This window comes from Osmia bicornis, chromosome 12, assembly GCF_907164935.1.
Source record: "Osmia bicornis bicornis chromosome 12, iOsmBic2.1, whole genome shotgun sequence".
Taxonomy (NCBI): domain Eukaryota; kingdom Metazoa; phylum Arthropoda; class Insecta; order Hymenoptera; family Megachilidae; genus Osmia; species Osmia bicornis.
The window spans coordinates 5,197,018-5,213,940 of NC_060227.1; the positions used below are offsets into that span (position 1 = coordinate 5,197,018).

Below are 16,923 nucleotides of genomic sequence, written 5' to 3' on the forward strand. Positions count from 1 at the left end.
GTATTATTGCTATCATCGTTATAATAATAATTATTATTATTACTGTGAGTACTAGTGTTGCTGCCAACGTTTTCTCCTGATCACACATTCGAGTAATAATTAGATAATGAGAAATAACAAACGTTATTTGGTAAATAATACAATAATTTATTCATTATTAAGGGAATAGGTGGAAGTTGCACTTAGAAAATTGAAATAGGTATCAATGACATATATTAGAGAATTTCTTGAAAACTCGAAGGCGACGATACTTTGAAAATTTAAAGAATTTGATTTAAGACAGCAAATTTCTCGAGCACCTACAGGCGTCAATAATAATGGAAAGGTTAAAGAATCGAAATCATGATTTCAAACTCTACGCGAATCTACATAAATTCAAGATCTCAACTCCTGTCGCTGTATCGTATTTTCTCCAATAACATCATACTACCATCTCGAGAATAAAAGAACGAAATTACGATATGTCTTTGAAGAAAGATACTCGAAGGTTCTCCCGATCCCAGAACGTGAGGGACGATGAATATTCCTGTTGAATGCACTTGCACAAGACTCGCAGATTCGCGTGATTGGTCGTCACGCCTTGCGAACAATCTCGAGGTAAGTACCTACCACGACATTTCTCCAGTGATGGGCTAACGTGAGCAACGATTCATCAAATGCCGAATGAAAAGTTAGCGTACTCTCAGGTACGCTCCGTAAACAGTGAGGATACGCGAGGTGAGTGGACCCCAGCTCGCGAAAATGTCAAGGCATGTGGGATTTTGCAACAAACGCGATTCGAGTCCCTGTCGCATACTTTTGCGCAAGATCGGTCAACGAAAAGCGGCGAGATATCGCGGCTGAATAATCGTGTTTCGCGCTGAAACGCTTATCTCGGTATTTACTAACGATGTTGCAATCTGAAGGAGAGTAATTAATAAAGCACGTTGCGAATTTGGCTTACTCGATAATTAGATAATTCGCAGTTACGCAAAATTCAGTTCATGTGTAATCATTGTTCGGCTCAACAATAATACGCGTGGATGGTATTCAAACAACCAATTTTAGATATCTTGGTATCAATTTTTCGATATTGATACTTCTTATAGCAATACTGCACTATGCCGAATCAAATAATCATTTGATAGTTTATGAAATATCGATTCTGTTGGGCGCTACTTGATACAATATCATAATTTGTGAGCTAGTATTGGGAGTATTGATTCGATATCGTTTCAATCACTATCTCTGTGATAAATGATTATCCGTCTATATAATAAATAATTTGAAAATTGCAAAATACTGAAAGAAAGTCTAAATCGACTGGTAAATTCATTCTTATTTTTAATCATATTCATATTTTAAATGTGGAATAATATCAGAGATAATACATATGAAAAATGATAAGAAAAATATATTTGTTGGGCAAAAAATAAAAACCCAAGCTAAAACAGTTGAAAGGGAAGCGACAGTCAACCGCCTCCGTGGCGCAATGGGCTAGCGCGTTCGGCTGTTAACCGAAAGGTTGGTGGTTCGAGCCCACCCGGGGGCGATTACTTTTTCTCTTTTGCAATAGAACGCAATAAAATTTATGATATTTATTATATAACACTGTTTATTTATAATGCTACTTCTATAACGAACAAAATCAAATGTAGTTAGTAGTAGGAAATGATAAATGAATGATGGATTACTACAAATGATTGTTGAGCTGCGTTTATAAAATTTTGTATATTTGAAATGAATCTATATTCCATAGTATAGAATCTATACGATTTTAAGAAGGCAATAGAGCAAGGATTTCTGTCGATTTCATATTTGCTTGAAAAATCAAGAAAACTAAAAACATACATTTGTTTAACTATTAAATTATATATGGAACTGATTTTATATCATAAATGTAAACAATAAATTAGAAAAAAAGAATTTTTAAACAAAAAAATTGCTTTTGACCCCGACGTGATTTGAACACGCAACCTTCTGATCTGGAGTCAGACGCGCTACCGTTGCGCCACGGAGTCAGCTGGTTGGATCTTTCTTCTATTACATTTTGACAATAGAACGTAAATATTTTTGAATATATATAAACAACAATTATTGATATTCAATAATTATATTTAAACCAAAATATTGTATAGTATTCACACTTTTTATTAAATAAGCAACTCCAATCATGATTTACTATTTAAAACTATGTTAATATAACAAGTACTCACATACCTGATTTGTAAGCATGAAGCAAGTTAAGACTCCAAGTGACCACCAATCGACTTCCTGTCCATAATACTGTAGTTTAAATATTTCTGGTGCTGTAATCAGATATGTAAACTCATATTAGTTGAAATTAATTTCAAAGTATTTAATAGTGTTTCAGTACTTACCCATATATTCTGGTGTTCCACAAAGGGTATTTGTCCTTTCTGTATGATTTACCCACTTTGCAAGGCCAAAATCAATAATTACAACATGACCCTCATCATCTAATAGAACATTTGTTGCTTTTATATCTCTATGTACTATGCCAGCATTGTGTAAAAAATCTTTAACAAAACGAGAAAAATAGCTATAAATTCAATTTTATATTCAAATACTGACTCTGAAAAGAACATACTCACCAATAGCTAAAGCAATTTCTGCTACATATATTCTAACTACATTTTCAGGCAGAGAGCCACACTGTTCAATTAATGAAAACAGCTCTCCTCCATTGATATAATCAGTTACTGAAATTGAGAAAAGTTATAAAATATAACTAAAGTAATTAATGATGATACAATGGGGAACTTACATATATATAATGTCTTTCTTCCTTGCCATCTATGAGAACAGTTTAATATAAATGGGTGATGACCAACAAGCTTTTGTATAGATACCTAACAAAACAGATTAATTTAAGTTATACCATTCTACAAATTGAATAAGCATTTATTTATGTTATACACACTTCTTGTTTAGCTTGCATTATACCATTCTCTGCAACCACTTTGGCTTTGCTTATTACTTTCAGTGCAAAATATTGTCCACTATCATTGTTCTGAATTTTATAAACTTTTCCATAAGCTCCTCTTGCTATGACACTTATAAATGTATAAGCAGCTTGTAAATTGACTTGTCTTATTGGAAATTCTGGTAGGAACATAGTTTGGGAACGTGAGACAGGCCATAATGTTTTCGATGTACATAATGGATCATACAATGTACCTTCGCTCCAGCTGTAAATTATATAATTATAATACAAGCTTGATCAAACATGTAAAATGAATATATAAAAATGAAATCACCTTCTGTAAGAACCACGGGACCATGACTTAGATTCCTTATTCGAAGAGTGAGAAGTCCCAATGCAACTTCCAACAATTATATCACTAAGGCTATACTGTACAACAAAAATTGAAAGAATATTTATGAAACAGTATTACTGAGAAATACAGTAAATTCTTATTTACTTATGTCAACAATATTAGCATTGTTTAAGTTTAAACTCTGGAGGTTAAAATAATTTTAAACAATATGTACCTGACTAGTATACTTTGGATTTTGACGATAAATGTTTTTAGTAGTGGTATTGCCCATTCGAACTGGAAAAATTTTAATATATGTACATGTATATTGTGTTAATATTATTTTGACGTTTTTAGTTTTATATAACTCCGCGCTTTGAAAATAATAGCATTCGCGCCATCTAACGACGATTCCAGAACAGTCGCAATAGAAAATCGTCTTTTTTTATAAAATAAGGTACTTATGCGTTTTTTTGAATAAAATATAATATTTTATAATCAAAATGCATCTGAAATATTCAAATCATAATTTGTTTAAAGCGTTAAAATTAATAATTTCATAAATTGCAGCAACCGGAAACTAGCACGCCATAACGCCCTAGCGGCAACCACAGGAATTAAACGAAAGTTCCCCTTGCACTCTTTTCAAGCACGCTTTCGACCTATTCGAACTGGTAAGATTATTTTACAATAATAATATATTTCCAATAACAATACTAAACAAAATTAACACGTTTAGTGTACTAAAGAAGAGACGGAGCACCCACTATTGCCATTGGTACGCTATCATCTCTAATTGTTCTGAAAGCAGTGCTGACTTCGTCGTCTGACAATGAGATGCTAAATTGTCATTAAAAATCGCCGAGCATCTACAACATATAAGCCTCAACTGTGCTGGTAAGTTATAAATCAAATTATATTGATAGAGTATCGATAGTTTAGTTCTTGACTATAGAATTCAGCACTTCAATATTACAACCGTTTCGTGACGGTCTCTTTAAGAAACATGGGATCTGTCCCAAGGTCCATCCGATGGACTCGTTAATAAAATCTTGTCTAACAAATTCTAGTCTTAGACGTGTAGTGATAAGAACTCGGAAATGCTACTCGAAACCATCATGCATACAATTATATTTGTCTAAAGAAGCATTTAGTTTTCTGTTACTTTCCGCCATGTCGATTGTTCGAAAGGTACCGCCGGTTTTCAAAGCGCGCGCGAATTTAAATTGAATAACATGTGCACGTCTACGTTTGTATCATTATTGGTTCATATAGAACATGCAATTAATACCAAATGACTATAGACATCTTTATACACAATAACTAGTTAGTGCTGAGTAATTAGTCACACGGTAGCAAAAGCATTAATGATCAGGACCAACATTACTTACAACAATTTCGAAATAATAAATAATTTTTATACTCTAATACGGTAGTTAAACATATGTTCATTACATATGTATTCATTACATACAGTAATAAACACTTGCATGATAACAATGTGAAAAGAAGCTTTAATTCTTAAATACAATCGTAGTCATTACAATTTTTGTGGAAGGAAAATTCTTCTCTTACTTACAACGTTGATACCGTAATTTTTAACACCTTACCAACCGAAAGTCAGTGATTATTGACTAAGAAGTAATTAGTAAGTAATTAATAGCTCCTTGCAATTTTTAATTATTATTAAATTATGAAGTTAACAATACTTAATCATTTTATTCATAAACGATGGATAAGGTGTTAACAGTTACCTATATTTTTTTTTATTACGATATATACTTATTCATATACACAATGATAGATATTGTACTCTTTACGAATGTTGTTTCGAAAAGATGAAAGGGTGAATAAATTTACAATAGTGATTACATATGTGGGTATAATATATACAATATATATTGATAGCTTTGGAAGAAAAACTGAAACATGACATGTATGTGTATACATACATAATAATTTACAATTGTTCAAGCTGTTAAATTAACAAAAATATCTAATAAATAGTTCTCGATGCGATTCGTCATTATTGAATAATTTCTCGTCGCTTAATAATATTCCGTGTATCAAACATTCCTGTTATCAGTCTTTCATTGGAATCTTACGTAAAAAGATACTGTACAAAATGGTTCTCCCGTTATGTATAACTGTGAGCATAATTATTATTTCGGACATCTGTTATAAGAAACTTTTAACAATAGACGGAATGATTCGGCACATGATGTTTCAACTTAACACGTCCATTTCTCGGAAAAAACACATCTTCTAAATAAACACTAAACGATAAACCAATATTCAATTATCAACTGAAAAGCTACATCTAAATACGTTCCATCAAGAAATCAGACTTCGTCTAACTAAAACAGTCAGTTATTGCTAATACTCTGATCACGGTTGGCAGAATGATTAATAAAATATAGTGGAATCTCCTTCTAGGTCTTCTAGATCTTCTGAACCTATTAAAAAATCATTTGCTTAAGATTATCAGATAGATATACGTCTTAGACACAAAGGAACATTGGGTGCTAGGATCAGTCCTGTTCAGAATCACTTCTCCCAGTTGATGGCTACTGAGGAAAATAAATGGAACCGATCGATCAAGTTTCAGAGGCAGAATCCTCTACCTGTCGTATAACCTCAACCTACTCATTCAAGCATGACCTATTTGGTCAGATTCCTTCTCTGACAATCAAGTGTCCAACATGGCTGTCATCCAAGACACCACGACGTAGTGACTCTATCTGCAGAGTCAAACATCAGAATCCTGATATGTAGACGGGAATAAACAATCAATATGATTGTTTCTAGAAAATCCTATTGAAGAAGAGTTTCATGTTTGAATAGCCCAAGAAGAGATGAGAATCTATCAGGGAATACAGAGGTTAGAAACTCATGAGGAACTGGTTAGCAAGCCCTCTGATGGCAAGCACAGGAAACGTCTTCGCAGACGCAACCTTGTGAATGATCCCAAGAATGCGATACCCTGATTATTTCAAAGGGTTCAAGAAATGTAAAAGACGGACACTTATTTCTGGCTCATAGAGCTATGACCTTATGGAATCACGCGAACAAAGATAATTGTCAAGTGATACTTGGAAAATTAGGGATCCACATTTATTTGTTCTCCCTTTATTTGTTCACTATATGCAAAAACGCTACAGCTTATACATTGCATATACAAATATGCGTTTAATAATAAAATCTAAAACAGAGTTCTCCATTCCAGTGTCCAGAAATATGCCAACTCTCCAATCTTATCCACACCATCACCAATCTGTTCAGAACAATCAGTTGCTGGCACAATACAGCAATCCTTTAAAAAATGCATAGTTCCCAGTTTCTCTCCTATACTAAATGCGCTCGGTAGTAGAAACAATATGATACGCTATTGCTTAATAACAAACAAACGAAAAATAAAACGAAAAATGAACATGATTCGCATCTTAGACACATCATTTTCAATTAAATCCATCATTCAAATTAACGTACTTTGAACCGATGATCAATATTGTACTCCGATGAAGCAGTACTTTAGATCTGACACTGAATCAACCTTACATCCGGCTTCCTGTAATCATAGTTCCACCATGATGTGTTGACTCAAAACTGAACATCATGCTACTTAGGCAATCGGTTCAAGTCACGTTAACAGAAGTTGAGATTAATATTCATGGTCTTCTGAATACATCGGCATCTGCCGGAGGAGTATCATCGACCACGTGATGAACAAAATAAAAAATTTTGTTTAAAAAATGTGGTGACTCTCGTAGAAACATCAAACAAATATATAGACTCTCTTATATACCTTCATTACTCTACAGCAATAGGGTGTTATTTACAAGTACAATGGTGGACCTGGTAAGTGCTGCCAGCATCGAACAAGAGACAGACTTAGCTCTTGATCAGCGGCTACAGAGAAGTAGGACATGCCGAAGTGTATTCAAACATCACCAGTGAAACAATGAATAGGAAAGGCGAGATGCATCTCGAAGTCTGTACGAACATCATTGTCCATGGCCGAACACAGAAACTAAAGATTGATAGAAAAAAAAGAGTACGAGACAGCGTTTATCCAGTTCGGAGAATCTTCCTGTGCTGATAGGGCCACCAGTCACGCTTCGTTGAAACCCCCCGCCCCTCAAAAAAACTTTTCTGCTGAATCGTTCATCGATCGTACAAAATGCTCACGGACCTAACGATTCGTGTCATCGTGGAACTTGAAGTAATGAATCTTCATGGCTCTGTTGTTGGGATACTTGATCTTGCAGTGAGGACAAGTTGCGTCCACTGCACCTTCCACCACATAGGTGTGCAAGTCTGTCTCTCTGTGGAAATTTTTGTTCTCTTCGGCATAGTAGACTGTCTTATGCACGGTCAGCATGTGAGTGGACATTGCTGATCTGCTAAACACGTGTTTGCCACAGAGGTTACAACTGTAGATCATCGAGGTGTGTGATAGCTCGTGATTCTTCAGGGCGACCGGAGTTAGAAACATTAACTTACAACCCTCGACTGGGCAGGCGTACTTGAGGGTGGTATTCTTGTGTTTCACGGTAAAGTGCTGCCGCATATTCGACACACCGGAGAACTCCTTGAAGCAAATGTTGCAGCATACCCGGCCCTCGGGTGCGGCCAACGGGATGCACTCGACGGTTGAGGGCTTCACGATGTTCTTCACCACGCGGGACTTGTTATGGGCATATTGTTTGTGCTTGTACAGTATACTCATGTTGGGGAAGAACTTTCTGCAGACGTGGCACATCACGGCCTTCTTGCCAGCGCGTAAAGCGTCCATGGCTTCCGATACTTTCTGCGTCGGATCATCCACTTCCAATTTCACTCGCTTTGATTTCGGTTCCTCTTGAGGCATTTTTGCCGCGTTGTTAAACATCATCTGTGCTCGTTCATTGAATATGTTGGCATGTAAGTTCAGTTTATGACGCTGTAGCGACTGGTTGCTGCTGAATGCCTTGCGACAGATATTACACGTGTACTGGCTCGACAGGGTGGGTTTCCTGGTGATCGATTGGAACTTAGCAGTAGCCACGGTGGTGGCTTTGTGAAGCTTCTTGTGTCTCCACAATACCTTCTTGGAACTATAGTTTTTCCCACAGATTTCGCAAGGGAAGGAAGGTTTACCGATGTTGCTTAGGATGGGATGAACTTTGTGCCACTGCATGTGCATGTTGAATGATTCCTGGTCAGGTAGAATGTACGTACATAGATCGCATTGGAACTTGTTGTCGGTGAAATTCTTCTCAGACTTGTTACGAGCACAATGAACATCCCATAAGTGTTCCCTCAGTTCCACCACATCATTGAATTTGTCGTTACAAACCTGGCATTGATAGTCAGCGCTGCTCTTCAACGATGGCGGGCTTGGGAAGGATTTTTTTGCTCTAGCTGGCCTGCTCGAGGTCCCGGTCAACGACTGCTCCTCTTGTTTCAGCGAGGTCATATTTCTTAGTATTTGCTTCTTCTGATCTTTTTCATTTGCGAGATCAGCGGTTAGCCGGAAATTGGTTCGGTTATGCCAACCCCTGTGTATCTTCAGAGATGCTTCTTCCAAGAATGTCTTGCCACAGATGTCACAAGCGTAACTACCAGGCGTTTCAGAGCCATGCACAGTTCGATAATGTTGGTTCATGTTCGCTTTGAAGACGAAGGTCTTTGGACACTGAGGACACTGGAACGCAGTCTTCGAGGACTTGTGTTCCTGCATTACATGACGATGGCATGTAAAGGTGCTCCTGAACATCTGAGGACATTCGGTACATCTGATATGAGCCTTGCCCGATTTGTGTATGTTCCTTATATGTCGTCTGACATTCGCGTAGTTGGAGAATACTTTACTGCACGTATTACACTTATTCTTGGTCGTACCAGGATCTGAAGTTGCGCTGATATTTACTGATTTTGACTCTTCCAGCTCAGGCTTCGACGTTCCGTACTCTACACATGAGATGTTTGCGTCCCTCTCGTTTGGATCCTCTATACCGTGATCCTTCATATGGATCTCTAAAGCACCAGCGCTGCTAAACATGCTACGGCAAATAACGCAGGAATAGATCTTCACCTTCAAGTGAAGGTTTCTGTGCTCGGTCAGTTCGGCTCTGGTAGCGAACTCCAGGTTGCAAAGAGCACAGCTGTACTGATTACTATTGGTTATCTTGCTCGCGTTCATTTCAGCCTCAAAGGTGTCCCAGTCTTTGATAGGCGTCGATATGTTTGGCATGGAGGATGATTCACTACTTTCATGTGATGACTTCTTATTGCGAGTCGAGCGATGCGATTCGTGATGTGTCAAGTAATCGCTTGGAGACCTGAATTTGGCGTTGCAAATGGAACAAGTGAAATCCTTCTTTTTGTGATCGAACGTAATATGGCTGTGATACTTTTTAAACACAAGGAACGTCATTCCACAGTGGACGCATCTGTAGGATGTTCTATTCTCCGGTGGCAAATGCTGGCATAGATTTTTGTGCTTCAACATGTTAGGTCTGAACTTATAGATCATTCCGCATAAATCGCAAACGTGATTATATGCGGCATCGCCGTTTTTGTAGGGTTTGGGTATCTCTAATTTAGCTTCATGCACTTTGTTTACTTGCTTCTGTTTAGGAGATGGTAGCGGGGCCATTGGTTTCAATTTAGGGGGAGATCGTGAAGGCGACACCAGTTCCTCGTACTGTTTATCGGAGTGTTTTGAGAGATGGCTGAGTAGTTCCTTTCTATTTCGCATAGCGCGTAAACACATGTTACATGTGAAATACTTCTCTTCGCCGTGTTTTGGTATGACTAATGCGATTTTCATTGCACACTCAAACGATACTTCGCAGTGTAATTTGAACATCGATCCATCCGGAAACTCCGTCATACATGCGATGCATGTGCATGGCCTTAAATCGGGCATATGTTCACGGATATGAGTGAGAGTGCTCCTCCAATCGGTAAAGGTTTGCTGACAAGTGTAACACAAGTACGTTTTTAATTGACTGATAATATTCTGTTGTACTTGAGTCAAGGGAGCATCCTTCTCCATGCTCATCAACTCATCCTCTAAATCCTCGACCAATTCTTCCCCATCTTGTAACTCTGCTACCTCGGTACTACCATTTTGTTTATCGGTATGGAATCTTTCCATGTGCTTCGAATAAGATTGCTTAGAGTGCAAAATGATTTGACAATGTACACACTTTTGTTTAAAAACTCGTGTTCCTCTGAAATGAGTGTGCGGACCCCGTTTGGTTCTCTTTTTATTTACTGTTGCGGATGCGTTAAACTTTTGCGTAGAATCGGCTTCCATAACTATATCATCTTTATCTGTAAGTTGATTTGGTAGTTCGCTACCTGTAACTGATTCTATCTCTATAGTACAATCTGTATCATAGTCATCTTGTGGCTCTGATTTTATAATACATATGTCCATGTCCTTTGCCAATGCTGGTTGATCTCTCTCTGTTTCTATTTCATTATCAGTTAGCTCTTGAATTGGAACATTATTCACCAAACTATCTGTACTTTCCTCAAGATTAATTGGCTCCTATGGACAAAATGTAATATACTCTCACCTCATCCTTACCTTCTATGCTATAATTTCAAATGTATAATATTTACCAAATCTGAATCATTGGTGGATTCTGAAATCACTTCAACAATGTCATCATAAAAGTCTAGGTCCACTGGTTCGCTCTTGATACTTGCAATCTTTGTAAACAAAAATGATGTATTAATTACAATCATGGAAAATGTCTCAGATCTACAAATTAACAGAATCATGCATAGTTACCACTGGGGGTGTTTGTACACGTTTTTCTAGCCATAAACGTAGTTTGTCTTGAGAACGAAGACATACTTCCTTGTAATTGTGCCATTGATTCACAGTTTTGACACATTCTGCACATATCTGGGTTGATAGTTTGTCGGTGGCTAAAATCTAAAAGCATATATGTATCCGTCACATGCACGCATACTTGGAAGCTTTAATATAAATGAAAGTTTTGAAGAATCCAATGTACACCTAACCTTCAAACAGTAGTATTACGCATAAGCAAATCAATTCGATACGCGTAGAAGTATAATGAAAGTAGAAAACATTCCGAAGCCAGTAGATGTTCACAGCAATGCGATATACCCACCTGAATTGATAGGCATGCCTGTATTTTATTGGCTAACGATACCGGGGACTCTTGCTCTTCGAATACCGATAACTTTGGTTCGTCGGTAGAAAGGCAGAGCCTGCACACGTTTTCCATATTCTGCAACTCGTCCACTTCGTCCATCGTGGACCTAAATTGAAGAAATAGTATTCCCTGCGATGTTCTGCCTGCCAGCGAAACGCGCTTTTTAAATGCAGGTTAGGGACGCAGCGTTTTGTTTGTACGTCGACATTTGAAACTGGAACCGAGCGGTCCATTTCAACGCGTTCCACTCGTCCAAGGGAGAAGCGGCGCGCGGGTTGGACTGCAGGACGCTCCGCTCTTTTACAAGATATTTATTTATTAAAAGAGTGTTTTTGTGATCTACGAATGTTAGTTGTGCGGAATTAGTCTTCAGTTACATGCAAAAGAACGTTTAAGCGAAGACAGAGAGCGGATGATGCTGTTTTCTTCAAAAACTTTTTTGGGCCTTGTAACAATAGTTAAACAAGGAACAGGAGCAATGGTGGTAAGTCAAAAAAATACAAATAATTATGTTTGGTCGAGTGATTGTTTATTTTCTATGTATATCTTTTGCTATACACTTGACATATAATTGTTTTATCGTTTGTACATGTTTTTAATAAGATAAATTGTACATATACAACTGATAACCTGTACGGTTACATTCCGTTCCGGCTTCTTTATTGTTGTCACAAATTGTTGCCGGTTGCAATTTTGAAACTGTTACGAAATTAAGCGATCAATGTTCCTCAATTTTGAAAATTCGCAGCAAGTTGTCATTTTAACTTTATAAAAGTAATACAATATGCAAAATTGGGGACTTTGAAGTGCGAATCAAATCATTCGAAAGTATTGCATTGCGTGGGACCGCTGCATAGAAAACGAGGTATGGTCACGTGACCGTGGCAGCCATTACACGATTACGTTCATTTTGAAACGAAATAAAATAACGATTATTATGATTATAATTTATATGATTCTGAGTACACTTAGCTGTGATTCAAAAACTACGAGAAAAAGATTTTTAACCAAAAATTATTTAGTGTACTCTGCAACCTGTCTGTGTATACGTATATATGGCAGCTATGGAATATTGTTAGAAAGCTCTTCTACGCGATGATTGTTCTAAAACCATCGATCTACTTGGTACACGATGAGCTTTCACGTGATATATTTTCTTTTTTTCTAACAGTGTAACAAGGTGTACAATGCACAAGTTAGAACCATTGAGACATTTCCTAAATTCTATATCATATTGAGGGTAGCCTCCCCTGCATCATGCTATTCACATTAATGTACAGTACAGAATTAACCATCGATAAATATTTCTATATTTCTATACACGTATCATTAACAACAGTTTCATATCGGTTCCTTTCAAAAATATTGATCCCCTTCCCGCGGGTTTATTTGTGCTTCGAAAAAGGGTACTTGTACGTTTCCGGTGGAACAAACTTCTTTAATGAAAATTTCAAATCAATTCTGCTTCTATTGTCTAAATAATTTGTTGTTTAGATAGAAATTTTTGTAAAACAATTGTGCTTGTTGGAAAAATTGAACTTTTGGTCAATGTTTCCGGGACAAATACGAACTTTCGAACGCCTATGATTTGGCGCCTTTTTTCACGGCCAACGAGTTCCGGTTCGTGTTCCACCATTCTCCCTATCTATCGTAGAGAAGCATGCGCATGGAATTATTTCGTAATTCAGGTCGTCAGGCAATTGGAGTTGAAGCAAGAATTTCGTTGAGATTGTTGACGAACGTAGTCCTGGACGTTGAATTTCGTATCGTCGGGATCGCTACTCTTCCTAGCCTTCAGCTCTCTAAAATTATTCAATATAACACTCATATTCGTTCCTTTTATAGCAAAAGATGTTCAACATTTTAGGTACAAAGTTTAGACTCTCATTAGGCAAGCCATTGAGGATCAGTTAAACAATGTAGCATAGAGATCTCGTTTTGTTAACAATGCCTCATTGAAAAGTTGATAGCTGTTGCTGAAAGATCTCAGTCTTACCTGGCGACAGCCAAGAAGGCCAATTCAACGTTCAGGCCGGTTTTAGCAGAGGTTTCCATAAAGGGGACTTTGTACTCTTGCGCCAACCGCTCACCGTCTTCCCTCTTCACGACTCGTTCCGTTCCGCAGTCGGATTTATTACCTAAAAACGTTCATTTCAGTTTATGTTCTGGTCAAGTGACCACTTCACTTTGTGTTTCTAGAGGAAGATCTTTTCCAAGGCACGGTGATCTAGTAAAATCTCTTGAATTAAATAGAAGAGTCCCGAAATATCAAATAGATTATGTACACTAATTTCCACAAAATTTTGATAAGAATAAAAACGTCACCGACGGTAGATACCAATTTAGCGGTCGTTCGTTAACGAGTCGAGACACTTAGCTCTTCCTAGAACGCTCTCTTCGACTTTCTACGAAAGCAAGAAACCCAATCGAAACTGCAAGAACCAGTTACCGGTGTGTACATCGTTCACCGGTAACTTTCTTAGAATTCAAACGACAAAGAAACCCTCTGGAAAGAGGTTTTCCTTCGTTTTTCTTTGGTCGAAGTTTCATCTAGATTGGTCACGTCTAGTGATTATCCGCGGATGCAAACGATCTTGAACTCACCCAACAGCATGATGACCACGTCTTCGTTGGCGTGTTCTCGTATTTCGCTAAGCCAAGCCCTGATGTTGTCGTAGCTCGTCTTGTTCGTCACGTCGTAAAGCAATAGAAGAGCTGGAAGCAATAATGATCGTTTTGTTGCGTTGTGCAATCGTCCGTGATCCTGGTAATTGGTATACGGGGAAACAAAAGATCCTACGTCATGTTGTTCGTGTTGTTACGCGTTCATAGAATACCATTTGTTCCTTGTTTTTACGTTCACCCGGAGAAATTGCTCGCACGCCTATCTCGTCGTGTAATTGAGCAATTGAAATGATAAACAGTGCGGATATAATTGAAGATTTTTAATAAAAATAAAAATTGTTCACACATCACGGAAGTCTTAATGTAGATATTCTTCTCTTTCTTAAGTCGTTAATTAAGGAAATAATAATTACCATGAGCATCTCTGTAATAAGCGTGTGTTACACTACGAAATCTCTCTTGGCCGGCCGTGTCCCATATTTGAAGCTTGATAGACGTATCGTCGACTACGACCACTTTATTCTGAAAAAATAGGAAAACAATTTCTAAGTTCTAATTCTCTTCTTCCCTTTCGTACGCGAGCAATGCATTTTTTGTTGTTAATGTATGAAGTTCTTTTTAATATCTGGTATGAGGAAAGGGGAGTTTGAATGTCTCACCCTAAAATCAATGCCAACGGTGGTTATGTAGTTGCCGGACAGGAAGCGACCGTCTCTGAATCGCGTTAGAAGACAGGTTTTTCCGACGCCACTGTCGCCAAGTAGCATCACCTATGTTGCGTGAAAATTCTCTGTGAAAATATCTTAGAAAACGCGGGAAAACGTTCTACGCTCTTATGTTGGAAAATTTATTTATTTGGTGCTTAACGTGGCATCTATTTTTTCAAATGAAAATTTCTCTAGTTTAAACTCTATCATCCCATCTATTTGCAGTAAGAAAAATAAGGTTAAAAGTAGCTGTTAATACCGGTGACTTTTTCTAGTTTGTTCAATAAGAACCAGTTGAGTCCAGATCGAAACGTATCACGCAACTAGTCCGTGTCCAAACGTATTGACATAATTATCATAGACTCGATAGCCGAGGAATAAACGTGTAATTAAGCAAGGTTTTCGCGATACCGTAATTTCAAGTATGTTTGATATACGACATCTAGAGAAACGCCTATTCGTGATCGACGACTGCAAATAATCACTTTCCATAGACTACAAATTACCTTATTGAAATATCTACAAATAGAATGCTTTATCTCACAAGTAAAAAAGCAATTAGAAATGCGAGATCAGTGATTTCCATTACTTATACAAGTTGAAATTCCTTGCTGGATATCGATTCTATGGTGAAATTAATGTTCTTCCTTAGATTTCCTCGAATTGAGAAGTTAATTCGCCGGTAAATGAAGTCGTTGAAGTTGGTAATTCTATGTAGATAAAACGTGGCGTTTCGATTAGGTTGTTCATTCACCTGTAACTGGCCTTAAAACAATGAAACTACTTTTTATTCTCCATTCAAGCTATTAAATTCGTTTCAACATTTACTGATTAATCCTTGGAAACGTGCGTTTGGAAACGAAACGATCATGGTTCGTTTATGAAATCAAATGGTTCTTTAATTATCAATTCCGATGGGTTTAATCAAACCGAGAGAGAATCGATAGTATCGATTGGGCCTTAATGATTCCGCGTATCGAGTGGAAAGTCATGTATCAGGAGAGAGGGCAGGACCTTGAAAAGGAGCTCGCCGTGTTCGGGTGGGGCCTGTTGGCCCGTCGAGTCGATGCTGTCCCGCGAGGACTGCCGCCTGGTAGGTCCCATCGACTCCTGGGGCCTGTTGAAAGCGGAGCTGCTCGCTTGAGCCGTAGAAGGGGCAGTCGGGGCAGGTACCCTAGCCCCACTAGAGGAACGGGCCCCTGTCGACCAATCAGATGCGGCTGGCCCGGTTCCACGCGGGCCGCGTTTGCTCCCGCGCTTCGTCACGCTACGCAACTTCTCCTCCACGCTATTCATGGGTCCCTGCTACCGGGAGCACCAATTTGCTCTTCTTCTTCTCGGCCACTCCTCGTCGCGCTCGTCGTCCTCGACGTTGTCCCGCTCCTTCTGTTTCTCCTGACGCGATCGACCTGGCCACCTCCTGCTGCCTTTCCTCGAGGTCAATCAACTCGTGGTAAGAGGAACAGAGGGACGGGGAGTGTCAGCGTTTCACTTTGCGCCTCTTCTGCCTTCCGCTTCGCCCGCTTCTTCGACCGATCAACGGGCACCGAGTGAAAGTACGCTCGGCGAGCTCGAAACTGCGAGCACTCGAGGATCGGTGCGTTTCAGACACGAGTGCCACGATTTTCAACAGGCTTCGCAGTGATGCGGTTTAGGGATCACCTAGATCAGAGGAACCCGTTCATTACAGGGATGCTTCAGGATGCTCCTGGAATTTGCTGGAGGATTTTCAGGAAGTAGGATTAATAGCGACGGGCTGTAGAATATCTCGAATTACTTGAAATTTTATTCGAACCTAGTTTAACACGTTCCATTGGTTTCGTTTTCAAGATTTTTCAAGCTCGAATAAAATTCAAAGTTTCACTGCTTGAAAATCTGAAACGCAGAATTTCGAATATCCACCAATAAAAATAAGTATGGATAGATACAAGTATTCTCATTGGGATTTGACGCAACGATAAAACGCAGGTTATTCGAACTTCATATTTCCTATTGACTATCGATTACACTTGGGAATACAGATATCCTCGTATTTGAACTATGAAAACATTTTAACCAAATATAGCGGGTTCGATACGTCGTCGACCATTTATCAGATTACAGTGCGGATCATCCAGTTCGAATAACCGAACGTTTCATCGTAGTCGA

The 16,923-nt window shown here is 38.3% G+C and overlaps 3 protein-coding genes, 1 long non-coding RNA gene and 2 other non-coding genes across 12 annotated transcripts in view; 2 read left to right on the plus strand and 4 right to left on the minus strand.

The window, feature by feature from the left end:
• LOC114873970 (serine/threonine-protein kinase S6KL) overlaps positions 1-3,651 on the minus strand; it is a 43,280-nt gene extending 39,629 nt beyond the window's left edge. The window contains exons 1-7 of one of the 2 annotated variants that reach the window (XM_046288192.1): positions 3,496-3,651; positions 3,261-3,350; positions 2,924-3,191; positions 2,768-2,852; positions 2,595-2,702; positions 2,361-2,519; positions 2,200-2,288 (exon numbers count right to left, since the gene is read on the minus strand). In XM_046288192.1, coding sequence (XP_046144148.1) covers positions 2,200-2,288; positions 2,361-2,519; positions 2,595-2,702; positions 2,768-2,852; positions 2,924-3,118 — 636 coding nt within the window. In that variant the 5' untranslated portion in view covers positions 3,119-3,191; positions 3,261-3,350; positions 3,496-3,651. Of the gene's footprint in view, positions 1-2,199; positions 2,289-2,360; positions 2,520-2,594; positions 2,703-2,767; positions 2,853-2,923; positions 3,192-3,260; positions 3,356-3,495 lie in introns of both variants that reach the window. The other variant, XM_029182787.2, reaches the window with a different exon arrangement.
• Positions 1,458-1,531, plus strand: Trnan-guu. Its single transcript has one exon. It is a non-coding gene; the product is annotated as a tRNA-Asn (tRNA).
• Positions 1,929-2,000, minus strand: Trnaw-cca. Its single transcript has one exon. It is a non-coding gene; the product is annotated as a tRNA-Trp (tRNA).
• Positions 3,652-4,754: 1,103 nt separating the features above from the next.
• LOC114873967 (zinc finger protein 62 homolog) lies at positions 4,755-11,670 on the minus strand. The gene is made up of 4 exons (XM_029182784.2): positions 11,399-11,670; positions 11,050-11,196; positions 10,878-10,967; positions 4,755-10,803 (listed from the first exon to the last, which is right to left on the minus strand). The coding sequence occupies exons 1-4, from the start codon at positions 11,540-11,542 to the stop codon at positions 7,453-7,455; spliced, it is 3,732 nt and encodes a 1,243-aa protein (XP_029038617.2). The 5' UTR covers positions 11,543-11,670; the 3' UTR covers positions 4,755-7,452.
• A 48-nt stretch (positions 11,671-11,718) lies between these two features.
• The window catches only part of LOC114873975, a 103,268-nt gene continuing 98,063 nt past the window's right edge, over positions 11,719-16,923 (plus strand). The window contains exon 1 of the long non-coding RNA XR_003789023.2: positions 11,719-11,927. This is a non-coding gene — a long non-coding RNA (uncharacterized LOC114873975). The remainder of the gene's footprint in view (positions 11,928-16,923) is intronic.
• LOC114873971 (ras-related protein Rab-37-like) overlaps positions 11,951-16,923 on the minus strand; it is a 55,683-nt gene continuing 50,710 nt past the window's right edge. For 3 of the 6 annotated variants that reach the window (XM_029182792.2, XM_029182794.2, XM_029182793.2), the window contains exons 2-7: positions 15,790-16,437; positions 14,728-14,838; positions 14,482-14,590; positions 14,048-14,158; positions 13,440-13,581; positions 11,951-13,245 (exon numbers count right to left, since the gene is read on the minus strand). In XM_029182792.2, the coding sequence (XP_029038625.1) occupies positions 13,128-13,245; positions 13,440-13,581; positions 14,048-14,158; positions 14,482-14,590; positions 14,728-14,838; positions 15,790-16,071 (873 nt within the window). In that variant the 5' untranslated portion in view covers positions 16,072-16,437 and the 3' untranslated portion in view covers positions 11,951-13,127. The remainder of the gene's footprint in view (positions 13,246-13,439; positions 13,582-14,047; positions 14,159-14,481; positions 14,591-14,727; positions 14,839-15,789; positions 16,438-16,923) is intronic. The other 3 variants (XM_029182790.2, XM_029182789.2, XM_029182791.2) reach the window with 2 other exon arrangements.

Bases quoted from the DNA above. Each gene is read 5' to 3' on its own strand.
- LOC114873967 (XM_029182784.2), bottom strand. From the start codon at position 11,542: ATGGACGAAGTGGACGAGTTGCAGAATATGGAAAACGTGTGCAGGCTC. The intron at 11,197-11,398 runs GTGGGTATATCG...ATATGCTTTTAG, and splicing joins AGGCATGCCTATCAATTCAG to ATTTTAGCCACCGACAAACT. The intron at 10,804-10,877 runs GTAAATATTATA...TTTTGTCCATAG, and splicing joins CCACCAATGATTCAGATTTG to GAGCCAATTAATCTTGAGGA.